General features: G+C 33.4%; 1 protein-coding gene across 2 annotated transcripts; it reads left to right on the top strand.

Moving 5' to 3' along the window:
- Nucleotides 1-785: 785 nt before the first annotated feature.
- LOC130893210 (uncharacterized) lies at nucleotides 786-14,120 on the top strand. Of its 2 annotated transcripts, none has more exons than XM_057799137.1 (9): nucleotides 786-980; nucleotides 4,505-4,686; nucleotides 7,234-7,478; nucleotides 7,538-7,779; nucleotides 8,150-8,483; nucleotides 8,537-8,791; nucleotides 10,035-10,240; nucleotides 10,800-10,995; nucleotides 11,068-14,120. In XM_057799137.1, the coding sequence occupies exons 1-9, from the start codon at nucleotides 851-853 to the stop codon at nucleotides 11,363-11,365; spliced, it is 2,088 nt and encodes a 695-aa protein (XP_057655120.1). In that variant the 5' UTR covers nucleotides 786-850; the 3' UTR covers nucleotides 11,366-14,120. The 2 variants fall into 2 exon arrangements, with proteins under 2 accessions (XP_057655120.1, XP_057655119.1); XM_057799136.1 differs by having other exon boundaries at nucleotides 4,505-4,698.
- Nucleotides 14,121-18,845: the final 4,725 nt, after the last annotated feature.

Genomic DNA, 18,845 nt, shown 5'->3' with positions numbered 1-18,845 from the left:
GTATAGCTCTGATCTAGTCCCGCCCGATAATTTTTTGTTTGCAATACAGATTTAAGAGTTAAAAGATTTAATTGCGACGATGTGATATAGACTGTGACGAACATTTTGATTCTAAAGAAGCATCATGTTTTTATAGTTGCATAGAAGCTTCAATCTTTAATGTTCTGTTCTGTAAAGTGTGTGGAACAGAAAGTTATCTTCATAATCCATGATTTTGATGTCATTTCCATCAACACTGATATTTCTCACCTTAGGTAAAAAAAATAGTTTTACCATTCAACCTGCTTATCTAAAGATAGTTTACATTTTACACGTTTAAAGATAGTTCAAATAAATTGACTTAGAGCACTAGTTCTGTTGGTGTATGGTGTACTACATAGTTATTAAATCATATTCTTGCACATCCATCTTTCCTTCAGTACCTTTCATTTCTCGTAAAGTACCGAAGTAAAAAAAATAAAAAATCATGTTCTTTCCAATATTTCTAACAATCTCCTTCCAATTGTTTTCCATTTTTTCAAATCGTTTACTTTTAAAAGTTAAACTACCCTGTATATCTATTCAAAAATGACAAATAAACAAATATAACATACTTGTCCATCCGTTATAAAAGGAATAGACAATTATTATACATTATACCCACATATATATGATTGTTGTCATTGTTGGTCATCGACAATAGCAACCAGACAAAATATCAAACATACGCATGCGCATTATCAACTCGTTTGATCAATCACTGAAACAACCGAGAAACAACCATCCGGACCATGAAGAAAATCATCAGAATATGTAAAAACATTACCGGAGTTGGTTTAGGGTGTCCCTTTCGAAGGTCGATCGCATAGGAATGTTGTGGAGATGGCTCGTGATAGGACTAGTTATAGTGTGGGGTAGTGGAGGGCAAGTGATTGATACAAACAATGTTGATTTATCTACGGTGGACGTCAAAAAGTTGTCAACTAGAACTTACGGAACAGGTGTATTTTTTTTATTTTAAACCAAAGTTTTTATCTACACATTGCACACAAGTTAATCACGGAATATATATTTTTTCGTAGCCTCAGAGGGTATAAAACGTTTAATTTTCCTATTAAATAATTGTTGATGTTCTTCTCTTACTGTTTTTTACTGCGGAAGGGGCCCAAACCAAATTATTTGTAAAAATTATAAACAATATCCAAATACAGACAAGCTTTATTTAAAAAAATATATTTAAGATCCTCAAAACTGAATACATTTTGTGGGGAGTGTAATTATTATAAGATGATTTGTAAATAATCTTTTGTTTATTTTCGTTACCAATTTTATTTATATAGAGCCACATATACATCAGTAATTATTTGTTAGATAATTCATTCCAGCAGTAACAACTAGAATAAGTTGTGAATTTGAAGTACCACCCCGTATATTTCGGTCTAAATATACAGGATCTCCTGTATAAGAACCTGTAACATGTCATTCGGCTCGTTGCGTTTTTCTTCAAATACTCATTTCTTCACGTATTGTGGCAGTTGAGTTTTTGGAAGAAATTAATTCTCATTAACATCTACGCTTCATTTTTCCACTGCTCTTCATTTTATCTATCTATCTATCTTTTATATTTATAAATTTACTGTTGTAAAATGTAGACGGATAGAGGACGATTCAGAATAAATACCGAGATTTTATTGAATAGAAAATAGAAGTGACTACTGAGCAACAACACGTGAAACATGGAATGGCAAGTTGCAAACAGACACAAAGCAGAGGCGTATAAAGCTCAAAATATGATGGCTACAGGCTTACTTTAACTATATTAGGCAGTTAAAAGTAGAAGGCAATAGGACTAAATTAACCATAACAAATTTTAGGTTATGTAATTAACCTCCCAGAATGGTTCCATCGTCTTTTACTTACCATTATTTAAGAGTTCTCATATAAAGTACCAAATTTGGTATTTTCAAGTTAAAGGGAAGCAAATATATTAATTTTCGGCTGTACGTTGAGGCTCAGGGATGCAACTTGGTATAGAGGTGAGTTGCCCGGTCTCAAACTGCATATTTTGGGCTTCCTTGTATGCCTCTGCTCTGCTTCTAATGCGGGACACCCTTTAAATAGTTATATTTACAAATTGGGTCTCGAAATTATTTCTAGATCATTATCATCACTGTATTTGATTTTTTTCCTCAATTCTATCCAGGTAAGATAGTCGCCTTTCCCTGCTTCTTCTAGCCCTATTATACCTTTATGTTTCCTCCTATTTCTCAACGTATTAGTAATTTTATGCTTTTTTTTGTCTTTCATCTAAATATTACCTTTTGCATTCAAAAATTCACATATCCAGGTCACATTCATTTTGAAAGTTTGGTCCAGGCCAACCGCATGTCTTTTCTTCTCTCTAAACCTGTGTTTTATGAAAAAAATCGATCTTAGGTGACCCCCTAGAAAGAAATCTAGAAGTTCCTTTTCGACCAATCCATCTGCTAAAAGATCTTTCATTTAGCCACTATCTAGAAGAAAATAAGCAAATGCTGATGCCATATTGGAATATGTGATCAGTGACGAAAATTATTCATTTAGTGTTTTCTTTTGCACAGTTTTTATAAGTTTTTCTTCTAAAATCTCCAGCATTCCATTGGTGTACACGATATACATGCATAAACAAATTTAGAAAACGGGTTGTTTATTGGGTATCAGAGCAAAATTATCAGCAATCAACTAGGCTTCACAATATTATCATCAGGTTTTGTATTGTGCAATAAAAATGGTGTTATTTTCTTTAATAAAACCATCAACATGTTTCCTTGTTATTTCTTCGTCACTGGTTTCTAAATTTATATTGTCATATTCTTATATGTTTAATTTTTGTTATTTCTCACTTATCTAAAGGTTCCAATTTAATTTTTTTTTACCTCAACTCTAACAGAAAAAAACGATTAACTGGGTGTTGTTACAGTTTATACAACGACGATTAAGTTTCTTGTGGTAATTCTCACAAATAATTTTGAAAACGTCAAAATTTTCATTTTGAAATTAAACATTTTCAAACTAAATTTGTTTTAATTGAATATAACTTTAAACTATTCAAACTTAAGTGAAAAAGTTGATGATTTTTTTCTTCGTCTGTCGCTTTTTTAGCCGCGAAATCCAATAGAAGCAAAATCTGGGTTTTATGGGACTATATTTTTTCCACCTACTCTGTATATTTTAAAGTAGTTTCTAAAGCTGAGTGTCTTTCATGGTGTTTAATTTCTTCCACCACACTCACATCATTTTCTCTTTACCTGGTTACAAATATTGACTAATTCATCGATTATGAAGATAATAAGTTTCTATGAAGTTGCTACCTGAGCTTGAAGTTGAGAACATGAAAGCCTGGATGCTCAAGTGCAATGTATTTCCAATTCTCTTGTGTTATGTACAAGATTGGACCCTGGACGCAAATTGCGAGCAAAAACTAGAAGAGTTTGAAAGAAAAACATTGGAAAGAGATTAATGTCTTGGTCTAGGAATTTGTGGAAATGGTTTAACGTCGTAGCATCTGACTTATTCAGCCTCGCAGCTTCCAAAGTCAAAAGAGATGTGAGGAAAATCAACTTTCGGAACAGAGGAATCTATAGTTACTACGGAAATAATAAAATGGAATGGGTATAAAATCTTTGAAGTAGAACCTGTTGGATCTATAGATCTGTAGATGTACGTGTCTTTTTTACATTGGAGGATCCGAGTAGAATATTTTATATATACTAACAAATAAAACAAATAGAATATGATTTGAATAATTACTAAATTATGTTAACAGTCTACAAATAACCGTCAATATCAAATTTCAATTCCAAAGGTAAACGATACCGTTAATGAAGTTAATGAATCGATAAAAAAACAAAAGGAAAGGAATCCAAAGGACATGATGGCATGTTTTAAATGAATCTGAACAAAGATATGCGACAGGGAATTCCTGAATTCGATCATATCCGTACAAGGCACTACGAACTCTATTCAACATGAAATAAACTGAAGAAAATCGATTTAACTTGATTGAATTTTCCTAGCAACTCTACTTTTATTTTAAGTTTCATATTGAAATTAATGCTTCGGTAATTTATTGCATAATTTTTTTCATTAAACGAGTTTTCAATTAGCATTAGCATAATAATTCTCTATCTTTTTTATCAAATATCTTTGATTGAGCTCGTTTGGGAAATTTCAAAATTGGATAACTTTGAAACTAATCGATTTCTGAACGTTTTCGAAGCGTTCTTCTTCACATTTAAGCATATATAAGTGCTCCACTGACCTATTTTTTGGATGAACAAACAAAGTGTGTACTCTTTTGTGTGTTTTTGATGCAATAATTATTTCGCTAGTTATACAAACTCGCAATGTTTTTCATTAACAATTTATCTGTGCATCGAATACTTTTTGTTAGATACACAGTTTTCTTCTCCAGCATTTTTTATAAACCAAGGTCAATAATTATCCAATTATTTAAACAATAAGTATTTCTAAAATATTTTTTCAGATCTTCTATTGTTAGAAAATACGTATAGGGACCAAAGTACGTATAAATTCGAAGATTTCTTTTGGACTGGCTCCGGCGATGGTCCCGAGGACGAATCAAATTGGGATTTTGAAGAAAATCAATCGACGATTTACAAGACAAAAACTGTTGTCACAACCGTGTTCATTGAATCATCAAATTCGGTAAATAATGAGGTTAGGTCGGAAAATAACTATACTGCCGATGAAAAGTTTGTGCCCACCCTATAGTTTGCGTGAAACATAACAAATGAAAACAATATGATCGATTTTGATACTGATATTTTAAAGAATATAAATAAGACAGTGGGATTGTGGCAAAATTAAACACCAAAGTGTACTAACTATAATATATTTCCGAACTTTCGAATACTTATGTATTTATCGTCTAGGATTGAAATTATGGTCAAATTTAATGAAAAAATATATATAAAAGTAAAACAATAATAAATATTTCGTTGTTTCTTTTAAAACAAATGAAATTCATCCATTTCACAAAGCAATATTCAAATTGATGCTTGATGCTTAAATTATGAATGACATTGAATTTCAATAAGTTAGATTGTTATTAATGGCGTTAAATTTCTTTTATACAATAAATATATTAGCCAGTACTAGCAAGTTTTAACTTGTCGCATTCACCGACAAAATATAAACATGTGCTCGATTGTAAGACATCGTTTTGACCTTCGAAATTTGTTAAAATGTATTATTTTGAAATTTAATGAATGTATTATGAGAGAGGGGGCAAAAACTTTTGACCGATAGTGTATATGGAAGAACTATATAGAAAAAAAATAAAAATGCTTATATGTTTTTGATATTTGAAAATCAATCGACTATTATGAATAATTTTAATTGAATTATTCAGGGTACACTGACAATCACACAAACACACGCGTTGTTAGTACAAAAATACCAATAAAAATGATTTATATGCCGAAAAGTCCAAGGTACTTTGAAAATAAGAAAAGTAAATAATAGATTGTGTTTCTTCTCTTTGACAATGTTGATTATATTGTAAACCTTAGACGGAAACACTAGAAATGAAGAATTCAAACAAAATATATATTTAAACAAATAAATAGTCTTCGGAAATAGTACGTAGTTTTAACTCTTTAACGCACAAAATTGTGAAACAACTTATTCAAAATTTTATCTAAACTTTCTGAAATAATAAACCAAAATATACTGTCAAATTAATTGACTACTTAATCGCTACTATATTATATCAAATTGTCAACGTATGTCTTGATAGTTTTGCCATAATTAACGGCATAGCAACGAACAAAGTTAATAACTAAATGGAGGGACCCGTAATTACCTGTGAGCATCTCTAATTAGGTCTAAGAAGACTTGAATATCTAATCGTATTTCTCTAAAAATTCTCCGTCTTAATTGTTTCCTTACTTTCGGCTTGTCGATCTCCATCATGAACTTGGCTACATAAAATTAATCAAAAATCTTAAATTGGACAGGCTTTTGGTATATTCAATTTTGAGTTGTCCTTTCATAATGGCAGGACGCTAAGTCCGGCCAAAACATTATCCCATTCCAACTTGATGGTAACGTACAAAATCAAATAATTTAATGAAGCAGTTGTTGATATTCCTTTCAGAATTTGCCTCTGTTACTTTGGATATCCCTTTTGACGAAATTTTTATTGTGCGTATAAAAAACATCGTTTCCTTTTTGCTTTCCAATTTGGCAATGACTCTTAGAATATATTCAGATTTCCGTCGTTTTCGGTATTTTTGACCATTTCTCGCTAAATCCCCCGATACCTACTCTTTCAAGCACTAATTTTTTAACGAAAATCCCGACTCTGTCTTCCTGATCTTTCTAGGATAAAAGTTTTCCTTCTTCACATTCGGCTTCTGCGTGAAATATTTTGGTTCTAAAAAAAGTGAACTATGTCATGTTTAGAGATCTGTCCAACTGAATTATAAATGCTTTTTCTTATTTCTAACTAATATATATATATAGAACAGCACAGCAAGCCTGAAAGGCCTATGGCTTGAAGTCTCTTTAATACTTTACTACAACTCCTTTTGTTCACGGCTGCATTGCAGTCTTCCTTACATGCTTCTAGCCGTTTTCAACGTGGACGCCTTCTTCTTCTTTATGCACCTTCTCAACTTGTGTAGGCTTTTTTCCCCCACATATATGTCCCAACCAACGTAGTCATTTTGCACTTACTGAAAGTGTAACCGATCTGGGTGACCCAGCATTCGCTACCATATAACACCATAGGTTGCATAACTGCCCAAAGCTTCGCTACCCTTTGAGATATCTTTGGATCTTAATAAGTTTGCCCCTTGTCAATCTTTTGTCGATTTCGCTAATTTCGTCTCCTGGACCTCTTAACGTCACTCCCAGATATTCAAACTCCTGTATTCTATCGAACCGGAACTCCTTGTTTTGCTTTGTTACGATTTTTAATCGGATGCAGCTTAAAAATTTGGTTTTTCAAATAGTAAAAACATTTTTTGTAGTTTCTGTTTTGTTCTGGTTATGAGTACTAAGTCAGTAGAAAATCAAACAACTCTGTTTCAAGCCTTTGTTGGTTTCGAATTTTACGGATAAGCTTCCTTGTATGGTTACAAAGTTTTCGGCATTTCTAGCATTTTAATGTTAACCGATGTCACGACAACAACCTATTTTTAAACTCAAAAATTATGTGGGATATACATTATATTAAAATAATTTTAGAGTTCCAAAACAAACACCACAAAATGTTCAATTGATTGTACCACATCTTCACGTGTACCTGAAAGTGAAATAAAGCCTACTCCAACATATACAAATTATAGCGACATTGATAGCAGCGAAGAAGATTTTTTCGATGCCGATAGACAATTCTGGTTATTAACAGTATTAAAAAGTGATGGAAAAGACCCTGTGATTGTAGAGCTCAAAAATAGCTTAGCTAAACTATACAAAACCGCCTTTCAAAGGTTAGTTATGTCTTTTAATCCATCTAGAATATAAAAAACAAGAATATTTCGTACTGTAGACAGCAAGAGAAGCACTTAGGCATAAGAAACGGAAGAGCTAAACGTCAAACAAATGGAAAATTGGTTAATGTTTATATTCATCAAGTGAATAGAACTGATTTGAATACAATAGAGGTTCTTTACCATGTGTCTCTGGATGGTAAACCTGTGTCTGCTGTTATAGCCGCTAACGATATGCATTTGTTAACAGACGAAGAGGTTAGGAAGGAATTGGGTTATCCATTTCTAATCAAAGCAGAGCGTACGTAGCATTCATTCTATTTTTATAGGTTGTATACGTTTACAAAGTACTACTAATGTTTTATAATTTGTGTTAAGCCAATTTCTTCAAACTACAAATTGCAGTAGACCCGGCTCCATAAAAAAATGCTCTTTAACTTCCTTTACGTCATTCAAAAAACTAGAATACAACAATAGGGGCTCTATTCTACTGTTGTATCCTAGTTCTCAAAAGATTTCCTCGAAAGTAGCTATGTTATGATAGGCTCGACGTCCTAGTGATTATCACGAAAAGCACCTTAACCCCAACTAAAGCTGATGGTTAAACTTTATTTTACTTTGTTCTTTGATCTCCATAAATTATGAAAAATATAAATTAAGAGCTATTTCAGCGTATCTTAAGCCCAGTGAGCCACAAGGTCTTTCCGGCGCCAAAAACACTTGGATGGTAATTGGAATCTCGATAGCGGTTTTTCTGGTGTTCCTCTTGACATTAGCTTTTATTTTGGGCTGCTCGAAGAAAAAGAAGAGAGTAGGTACACCGACTAGTATTGGAGTGGAAAATAGACAGCATATTTTCGAAAGAGGAGTTAGCCGTGATAATAAAGGATTCGTTGGAGATGTGAAGAAACAATCGCCTACTTATATCAGATACAGCAACGATACTACAAGAAATGTGACGACCGGAAGCAGACCAGGAAGTTCAATCAGTTCCGTTTCAACAAGGTAATCAATAAAATGTACCATGATTAATGATCAGAATGAAAGTATTTTTGTAGTTCGGGAAGTTTGGATATTTCTCCTTTAATGGCCATTAAAAAACAGCGTCGAACTCCGCCGAAAAAACCACCAAGACCGAAAGCTGCTCTTAACAGAACTGCACCAATGGGTATCAGAAAATTTCCTATGGAAGTTTTCGATTCCGATAGTAGTAGAAAAGATTCACCGGATACCGATTTCGGAGGAAATTTCGAACCAGGTGTAGTCAGTCCAAAATCATATTTATCCATGCCGTCAGTAAAATCTTTTCCGAGGTAAACAGTGAAGTAACACTCAAAACTATCTTATTAGAATATAATATTACTATCAAATACAATTTGTTGAAAAACTCGTTAGTTGAGTGAGAGCAAATAATATATATAACAAGGAGAGTGCAATAATAAGCGGTATTATTTGAAAAAAAAATCTTTCCATTACAACCAATATATATGTCCCATTGGCTCTGTTCGAAACAGTTCTTGTGATCATCTTTAGAAACGTCCGCTCCTTCATCGTTGTTTCTTGGCCTCTTCATTGCTGTGGAATTAGAGTCCCATTGGCTCTGTTTGAAACAGTTCTTGTGATCATCTTTAGAAACAACTGCTGCTTAATTGCTTTTTTTTTCGACCCCATCAATATTGTGGAATTAGAGTGCTTTCATGCCTTTTTTCGATGCGTGAAAATGGAAAGATATCACACAATACTAGGTGAAGCAAATTAACTACGAGGAGCAGCCTAGTAAACCAAAAACTGTTGAACGGAGACGAATGCTTTTGTAGGGGAATTATCAAGGAGAAACAACCAGTCCCTTGTTTGCCATAAATCGAGTATTTTTTAAATAACACGATTGCATAATCACTTCCAAATAAATGGTTAGATTGTAACTTTGCCCTGGGGGAGCAAACTCTTCAAGCAATGCGCCTTTAGCATAAAAAATTGGATTAGTTTTAAGTTGTTATCTCGAAACACGACATGTTCCAACTGAATATTCCCTTGGATTGTCAGTCAGAGCCCGAGAAAGCAACTATTTTCATTCCAATTCTTTGGACGGAACTCCATGATAATCCACCACTTACTGATAGCTGCTAAATTTTTTCGATTCTGACTGTTAATTCTCGTCATCTATCCCATTGCCATTTTCAAATCATACACTCAAGTTTGACCCATAGAGTCATCTTTTTGCAGCTTCAAATTGGTCACTTAAATTTTGGAATAATAAAAAACGGAACAAAAACAAAGCAGCCTAAAAAATCACTGTAGACCAGCCCCACTCTGGACAATGATCATTATTGGGTAATATATCAATTTAAAAAGTATCTTTTAACATGGTTCATCATCTTAAATTGATATTTAATGGATACCAAGTCTTTGTAAAGATTCTGGAGATTTTAAATGTTTGCTTCTTTTTACTATTAAAGAACGTCGTCCTGGCAATTCTGTCATTTGTCTTTTTGTAATACCAGCCAGCTGAAAGCCGTTTTTTAATTTTTGTACAATTAAAAATATTCTATATTTCAGAGGTAGTATCCCGGAACCTCTCAATAAAGTTTTGGAACCAGTCAGTATACATCATTTAGATATACCTGATGACGATTTTAAAGATCAGGACGACGAAATTTATAAAAAATTCGGTTTGACGAGACATGGAAGTCTCGGAGCCGTTGAAGACCCCGGTGTTATTGGACCTATTGTTTGGACCATGCACAAAGAAAAAATGAATCACGGTAAGTTGTTTTCATAAGTTTGGTGGTTATCTGGTATGATTATTTCCTTTATTCTCCTTTATTTCTTTTCAAAAAATCGTTGACACATTTTCTAACATATCTTTCTAGATCTCTTTTCACTTTATTTCATCTACCAGTTACCATGTTTCTCTTCTATTTATATTGTAATAATTGGAAGACAGTTGAATGGGGGGGGGGTCGTACAAGTTCATGCCGCTTGCTTAGTTTAGCACTTCGTAAGGCGGCAGTCATGAAGGACTCAAATCATTTAGCAGCCTGTCTCAGTCACTACTATGCTCAGCAGTGATTTCGTCTCTTAACCTAGACCATTTTGATCGGTCTTGGACATCTTGGATCCTTGTCAAATCGTCCGTAGATGGTCGTCCTCTGTTTCTGTAGGCGTCATCCCTGGGACGCCATTCTGTGCAGTTCTTTGCTTTGGATTTTATCTCCTAATGTCAGTTCTAACATGGACCTCCATTCGAATCTGATATACCAGATATTAGTGAAATGTTTTTGAATATTTTACATGTCGCGTATTTTTCTCTCTCAAATTTAGGTGTAAGTGTGGACGAAGGAATAAACGATATTAACACTTCCACTAACTTAACTAAAATGAGGAAGAGATTTCACGACCTCCTCGACGATACTTTCAGTTTATTCGGCAGTAGAAGAACAAGTCCAGTTGAACAGAAGAGATTTGACGTTACCTCTAGAGCTACCACGGAGATAAAGAGTCGTTCGGCAGTTGATAGGTAAAATTTTTTTTAACAGTGTGCAGATGTAAATATAGAACATGAAAGTACAAGAAATTTATTGGTTTTTAGATCAACAGATGATTTGAAAGCGCCTCCTCCTAAACCGCGCCCTAGAACGACCGATCCTAGGAAAGTTGATCAGCCTCCAACGGGCCCTAAAGGAGCTTGGTCTAGTACAGCGCCATCTCCTTTAGTCAGACCATTAAGTGCTGGAATAATTAATCCATATCCAAGGGTTAACGTTGATCATGTATTAGCAGAAGGGAAATTCAGTCCCAACGATCCCGCATTATCTCTAATAGCAACTCTCAAATCAGAAATAGAGAGAATTTCTCTTCCTGGTAGTACCACTGATTTAAATCGATGAGAATACCATGAGAATATTTCATCATTAACTTGATTCGACGTTTCTTGCTATCTACTATGTGTACGAGGGCGGTTTGATGGAAGAGTGACTTTTAAATATGGCTACTTTTGAAACCTTCAGGATAATGTTCACATAACTTTTTCTCGGTTTCTTTTATTGGTTTTTGCGAAAGAAAAGAAACAATCGTCTTCGTATTTCATAAATATGTAAATATTGGGGGGCATTGGTCATCAGAAACATAGTCATTTTTCTATTAAATTGTTTCCATTTCTGGAAAAGTTGTGGAAAATAATGACCTTTGAAATATTACTTTGGAAACAAAATACAGTGTTTAGATATATGATTTACCTGTCCAGATTTTTATTATTCACATAGGTTTTTGCATAGTGAAGAGAAAATCTAAAATCTTATTAATAATATGAATAAAAAATATATTATGATAGTTTCGAAATATCTTTGTCAAAACCAATCGCCCGTCACTGACTCGGTATATTAGGTGGGCTGAATATTTCACAAGTTTACACAAATATGGTACTATTGGAAGTGAAACTATGTTATTTTCAGTTAGTCTTAACCTTCGAAAGGCATAAGCATAATTTTGACAGTTGTCGTACTAATACTTTGTGAGTTATACCATTTTGAGTGAAGCAACTTTTATCACTTTGAAAAAAAGGAATTTCGTATGCTAATGAAACATTGCTTTTTGACAAACAAAACTATTAAAGCCAAGGATTGGTTTTACTCGGACTTTCTTTCGGGATAATCAACCGTTGAGAAGTGGTTTGATTAGTTTAAACCAGGCGAAATGAGAACCAAAGACGAAGCATGCAGAGAACGTCACCGACTACCGAGACCTTAAAGATGTCGCCAAAGGAACTTGTTGGACATATAATGAGTGATTATTTGGGTATGCAAAAGTAGGTGCAGCGCGAACTCACAATCACATCAATTAGGTTTCGAATTGCATCCACCTCTTCTCCAGATATGGTCTCTAGCGACTTTTCCTTATAAAATCTCAAGAGAACACTCACTGGCGCCGATGAAGATGTTTTACCCGAAATTGAAGCATATTTTGAGGGTGGAGACAAATCATACTACTAAGTCTATCAAAATAAAAGATTTTTTCTATGTCCATCTGTTATTTACTCTACAATATTACTTCTACAAGTCATTTTTTGATCTAAAATTGAGTTTTTTCGAAGTAGACGTATTCAGGAACATCGGGAATGTGCGAAATAAAACTTCCAGAATAGTTACGCGGTCTAAAAGTATAGAAAAATTAAGAACAGTGGTTTTTCAGTCTTTGAACGACTATGAATTATTTGTGGGAATTGAATATTCATCTAAACAAATTAACAAAGTTGTAAAAACTTATATTACGTGAAAAAATTTCTATGAACCCTTCTAACAGCGATATTGGAGCCTGAAAGACCTTCCTGAGTAATCTATACATTTTTTGGTGTGCAATATATGGAATTGGTAGATATTATCATTCCTTGCTTTTTTAAAGAGAACAAATAGGTAATTATAGTCAATACAAAGGATATATGAGTTGAATAGGATAACGAAGAAAGTCAATTCTCTTACAATTTATATGAAGTTAATTTGCCAGTTTAAAAATACAAGAAGTTTATACTTCTTGTACAAAATATCTTAACTGGCGCAGTCACTGAAATATTTTACCAAACGTGAGTCTAGCTCCTTGAGGACAAGCTATACCATTCAGGGGAAAGAATCGTATCAAACTGTGACAAGAGACACAACCTTTTAATTGAACAAAGTACCACAAGATTTAAAATTAGTACCGATAATATTATACCAATAAAACTTAGAGCAGTAAATAGTCTGATATTTTCTAAATTTAAATGGGGGTTCACTGGGGCAGGACAATTGACAATTCATATAACAGCCCATTAAACTACAAGCAATAGATCTTCAATCATCAAACACTTAAGTTAAATAAAAACATCGAACATTTCACTCTTACTTTGGAATATTCTCGAATTTCTATTATTCCTAAAATGAACTATAATACAGTTTAAAATGAAGAAAATGAAAGAAGAAAGCTTTTGACGATGTCGTACACTGATTATTTTATGGTAATATTGTCAAAAATCATGTACTTCACATCTATATAAAATTTAATTATGTTCTTTATTGTTAGGAATCACATATATGAGATTTTCTGTTTTCCATCTTATGATACTTCTTAAAGTCGCCACCGTTCTAAAAATAATTAGATCTGATTTTAAATTGAAGTTAAATAATGAAGGTAAAGTATCCCGAACCTATCATAAATTCAGATTATATCAATAGAATTTCAACGCAAGAATATGAAACGCTGGCTTCGGACAAATTCATCTTAAGGGGGCCTTCAATTTAACTCCTATAGATTTCTATCTGTGGGTTTTTCTCGAATCTAAAATACTTGGATTTGAGACACTAGTTCTTTGCATTCCCAATAATTGTCCTATAATAATCGATACAATTTGTTGTAAAACTAATTAAAAGCTAAAAATAATTAACTGTTTTTTATAAAAAACCATATGAAATTTTCACTCTATTGTAGTTGTTAAAATAATAAAAAATTGTTTTTATATCATTTTTAATCATAATTTTTATATTGTACACATATTTACATTATTTTATATTATCTGATAAGTTTTGATTGTTTTTTTACGATTTAATTTAAAGTTGAGAACAAAAAAATAATGCTATCAACATTATTGTTGTTTAAAATAAACATTTCTTTAAATATAATTTTTTTTTGTAGATTTAATGTACAATACCTTCTCTTTTCCTTATAATTCTTCAAGTGTTGGATGAGGCTTGAGATTACTGCCACTATCTTCATCGATTCCTCCAAAGTTTATCCCCAGCTCATTTAACTGGTCTATCCACATCTTCTTAGCTCTTCTTCTTCGTTTCTTATCTTATTTTTCTCGGTGAAAGAATTCGGTATTTTTTTTTAATTAGCCATACCCCTTTTTGTACTTTTTCAATATCTTACTTGCTTTTTCCCGCTATTCTTAGTTATGTCGTTTCCGTGTTTCTCCTTCTCCTAATCGTCCAATTTTCTACTTTCTTCCACAATTATATTTATATTTTCGTGTCTCAGTGTTGTTTTATCGTTTTATCTTTTTCATCTAATGCAAATCCACCAAAGGATATTTGCGATAACATTTTCCATTACGTTGTGCATCAATAAATGTATATCAGTCCACAGCTTAATTTGCAGTCAGGACATTTTCTTCCATCCTAATCCTCTCCGACGTTCAATTAACCGTTTTCCTTTTTTTAATTGTTTTATTCATATATGTATTTGATTTCTTGATCCTATCAATTAGTCCTCTTTTGTCAAATCATTGAATACTCTAGTTGCTTCATGGACTTCGAAAATCCTCTTTGGTTGACGTTAGTTTGACCTCTTTTGTCAAATCATTGAATACTCTAGTTGCTTCATGGACTTCGAAAACCCTCTTTGGTTGACGTTAGTTTGACCTCTTTTGTCAAATCATTGAATACTCTAGTTGCTTCATGGACTTCGAAAACCCTCTTTGGTTGACGTTAGTTTGACCTCTTTTGTTAAATCATTGAATACTCTAGTTGCTTCATGGACTTCGAAAATCCTCTTTGGTTGACGTTAGTTTGACCTCTTTTGTCAAATCATTGAATACTCTAGTTGCTTCATGGACTTCGAAAACACTCTTTGGTTGACGTTAGTTTGACCTCTTTTGTCAAATCATTGAATACTCTAGTTGCTTCATGGACTTCGAAAATCCTCTTTGGTTGACGTTAGTTTGATCTCTTTTGTCAAATTATTGAATACTCTAGTTTTTTCATGGACTTCGAAAACACTCTTTGGTTGACGTTAGTTTGACCTCTTTTGTCAAATCATTGAATACTCTAGTTGATTCATGGACTTCGAAAATCCTCTTTGGTTATGGTTAGTTTGACCTCTTTTGTCAAATCATTGAATACTCTAGTTGCTTCATGGACTTCGAAAATCCTCTTTGGTTGACGTTAGTTTGACCTCTTTTGTCAAATCATTGAATACTCTAGTTGCTTCATGGAGTTCGAAAATCCTCTTTGGTTGACGTTAGTCCTAATAGATTGTTTGCCACTTTTCTTTCGCTGGGGACAGAGGAGAATAGCAATCCATGCAGCTTTATGGTCCGACTACCTACCCAATAAATCTGCAGGAGCTCGGGATATTATTTTCTTGATATTGGAAAACATAATTTATTTTTTCCCTCCTCTTCCCAAAACTTCTGGGGCTTCTTCCTACCACCATGGTCTAGACCAGTTGGATACAATAAGCCTAAAACTACTTTCATTTCTATTTTAGATGTTGGCATAGCGTATCTGTCTCTGTAGCTGGTTGCAATTTTACGTGTATACGAATTTGTATATTGTTCTGAGATCTAACCAAGAGTCAATTGGAGTTACTGCATTCTTGGCTTCTCTGGATATTGTGGAGTGGAACCAATTTTGCCCAATTTTGTGCCTGAAATATTTTAATCACGAGTCACTAGATGGCGCTGATACTTGGCTTCTATAACGGTGAACAACAATACAATCTGTAAGGACGTTTGATGTTGTTTAGTTGTTTTTTTATATATTTATAATTGAAATAATCTTTTTTAAAATTACGGAATATATTGAAGTCAGAAGCAGACCAATAAAAGGAGGTGAGGCGGTTTTGAAAGCGAGATTTATAGTATTATGTGGCCTAGAAGGATTCAAAAACCATTAAAAGTTTGTGTCTATAGACGTAAATTTTAACTTCTAAACCTCATGAGATAACAATTAATCTGAAAGGCTTCTTTTTGTATTCATGTAGATGTCAGCAACTGCAGTTCAATTCTGTTGATATCCAAACGAAATAATCTGCCGCCGCTCTCTGGTGGTCAGGGTATCTACTATATAATTCAGGATATACTGAAATCATACTTATGAATGTGAATTTGTTCGAAGGAGAAGTTCCACGTGTATTACATAGATGTCTATAGGTGTACGTCGTTATATATGCATATTTTTTTGAATATATAATTTTGATTTATAGAGAAATATTATATATAAATATAAATTATCAATAATTGTAACCGTAAAATTCAACCTTTAACTTTGCAAGTCTGGACTTAGCTAATCTAGAAAAGATTTGCGTGTGTGTCGCTATCTGGTGAGTATTTGAAGAACCACGCTGAAATTAGTAGAGCAGTGAATCAAAAAGTATTCCAAGCATTACATAGATGGCTGTAGGTGTATGTCGTTTTCTATAAAATAATGTTTTTAAACATAAAATTAGATATTATAATCTTGTTTGATCTAAATATGTTTCATATACAGATACAAACAATCAATATGCATACATTTCCCAAAATTTGATTATCAACTTTACGTCGGGACTAAACATGGCTGATCTAGTATAGTTTTGATGTTTCGCTATCTGCCGTGTGACGTGGAGTGGAGCGTAGAACAAAATTTTAATTATAGCAGTGAATGAAAAAGTAGGGCTGTAGGGATTTCATGCTTTATATAAAATTATTTCTTTGATTCCAAATACACGCAGCCTTTTTAAGCCCATAGTATGGAAGGGATCCCCTTCCACTTTTACCTGTTTTTTGCTTTCGTTTTCCAGTTCTGAATTCCTCTATCTCTCTTGGAACCAAAATGAAGCTAAATCGTATGTCTATTTTGTTCCAATAATAGCGGTAGAGATCGATCCTGAAAATTTTGTCTCATCAGACACTAACCTACGTATTTCTTTACTTGTCAGAAGTTCCGAAACTTTTTTTCGTTGTAAACCACTTTCAAAAAACTTATTACTTATTATAATTGATATATTTCCATCATAGTACCAACGCGTCAAAAAAATCAGATTTAACTATGAGAATTCTACTACACTCCTATTATAGAGCTTCCCGCGGACCCTTGGGGTGCACCTGGAATTACTGGACTACTTGAAGGTAAAGAGACGTCGTTAATTGACTCTGTACTCACAATATAACGAATAAATTTTCGTCTATCTCGTTGTTTAGTTAATATTATATAAGATGATGGTCCCAGAAGTACCTAGCCCAACAAAGAAAATACAAAAATAATGGAAAAAAAAATATATTCATTTTTTAACCAAATCTCTTTTTAGCCTCATACACTTTTCCTAGCGAATTAGCTTATAGTCACATTAATAATGAATAATTGAAGACGATACTTTAATGGGGTTGAAGTGGAATCTATAAAAATGACACAGAGAGACTAAACACAGACTAATTTATAGCAACGATAACTTAACGAGGTTAGAGTTCATAATAACAAATAAGTAATTGATGATGATGCGCCGCTGTGAACAGGGTTGTTTTGGATTACTTAACTTGCTAGTGTTCCTCATAAGAATAATGCTACAATTCATTAAATTAATGTGTTTAAAAATCGATACTCACATATACAAATAGAAATCGTGGTGCCATTTTGTCGAAGAGAATAAAAAGAGGAGATTTCTTCACAATACTCTTGCACCTACTCGTGCTTGGCGAATGACGTTTTTTTAATTTTGGAAAGAGTCGCATAGTGCTAAATCTAGTGTACGAGGATGGTCACTGAGCCATAAACAATCTGGGGGGCTAAATGTGGAGAATAGGGTGCATGAGGTAGCAATTCAAGCTTTAATTCGATAATTTTGGCTAATGAAATACGGATGAGGGAGCTGGTGCATTGTCTTGATGAAACAATACTTTCTTCTCAGCCAAATGCGGTCATTTTTGCTTGATTTCTTCGCTCAAACATTGCAATGAGTTCGCATAATACTTGCCGTTGATAGTTTTTCCTTTTTTAAGATAGTCAATGAAAATTATCCCATGCGTATCATAAAAAACCGACGCTATGCGTCTGCTTGTTTGCAGATGGTATGGTCTTTGCCTTCTCGTTTTTACTTTTCAGTAAATTATTTTAATTGTCTTTCTGTTTCGGGTGATGAAAGCCGCAAAAATCGGCTTTATTCTTATGACATTGACACAACGCGGCACCCATCTTGCGCACAGCTGTCTCATGTCCAAATTTTCAGTTAATATGCGATGTACCGCACGTTTTTAACTGCCTACTATGTTTGTTAACTCGCGCACTTTCAATCGACGATCATCCAGTGAATTTTCTTCAACATTTCTGGAGCTATGTATAACCTTATTTGGTCGACCACTGCCATGCTGCTAACCAATATCTAGTTGATATTTTATATTGGCTGGGCTAATGCCTTTCAAATGAAAGTATTGCATCACATAACGATGACCAATTTTTTTCATGTTTACAAATTCACTGTAAACCCTGTACCAAACAACGTGGCGTATTCAAACTTGAAATATATGCTGTATACTTTCTAATATAGTGTTTTTTTTTCAAGCAACTACCGCCATCTCTGAGTCTGGCCAGGTACATTTGGAACCATCTACCTACATTTTATACTCTTGCTAGTTTTGATTCCAAA

The sequence above is a fragment of the Diorhabda carinulata genome, chromosome 4 (assembly GCF_026250575.1).
Source record: "Diorhabda carinulata isolate Delta chromosome 4, icDioCari1.1, whole genome shotgun sequence".
NCBI classification, from domain to species: Eukaryota; Metazoa; Arthropoda; class Insecta; order Coleoptera; family Chrysomelidae; genus Diorhabda; species Diorhabda carinulata.
This window is presented reverse-complemented; position numbering and strand designations above follow the sequence as displayed.

Excerpts from the sequence above, each read along its gene's own strand:
- LOC130893210 (XM_057799136.1), top strand. The coding sequence starts at position 851 with ATGTTGTGGAGATGGCTCGTGATAGGACTAGTTATAGTGTGGGGTAGT. Across the intron at positions 4,699-7,233 it reads CAAATTCGGTAAATAATGAG|AGTTCCAAAACAAACACCAC; the intron begins GTTAGGTCGGAA and ends AAATAATTTTAG. Across the intron at positions 8,792-10,034 it reads TCAGTAAAATCTTTTCCGAG|AGGTAGTATCCCGGAACCTC; the intron begins GTAAACAGTGAA and ends TCTATATTTCAG.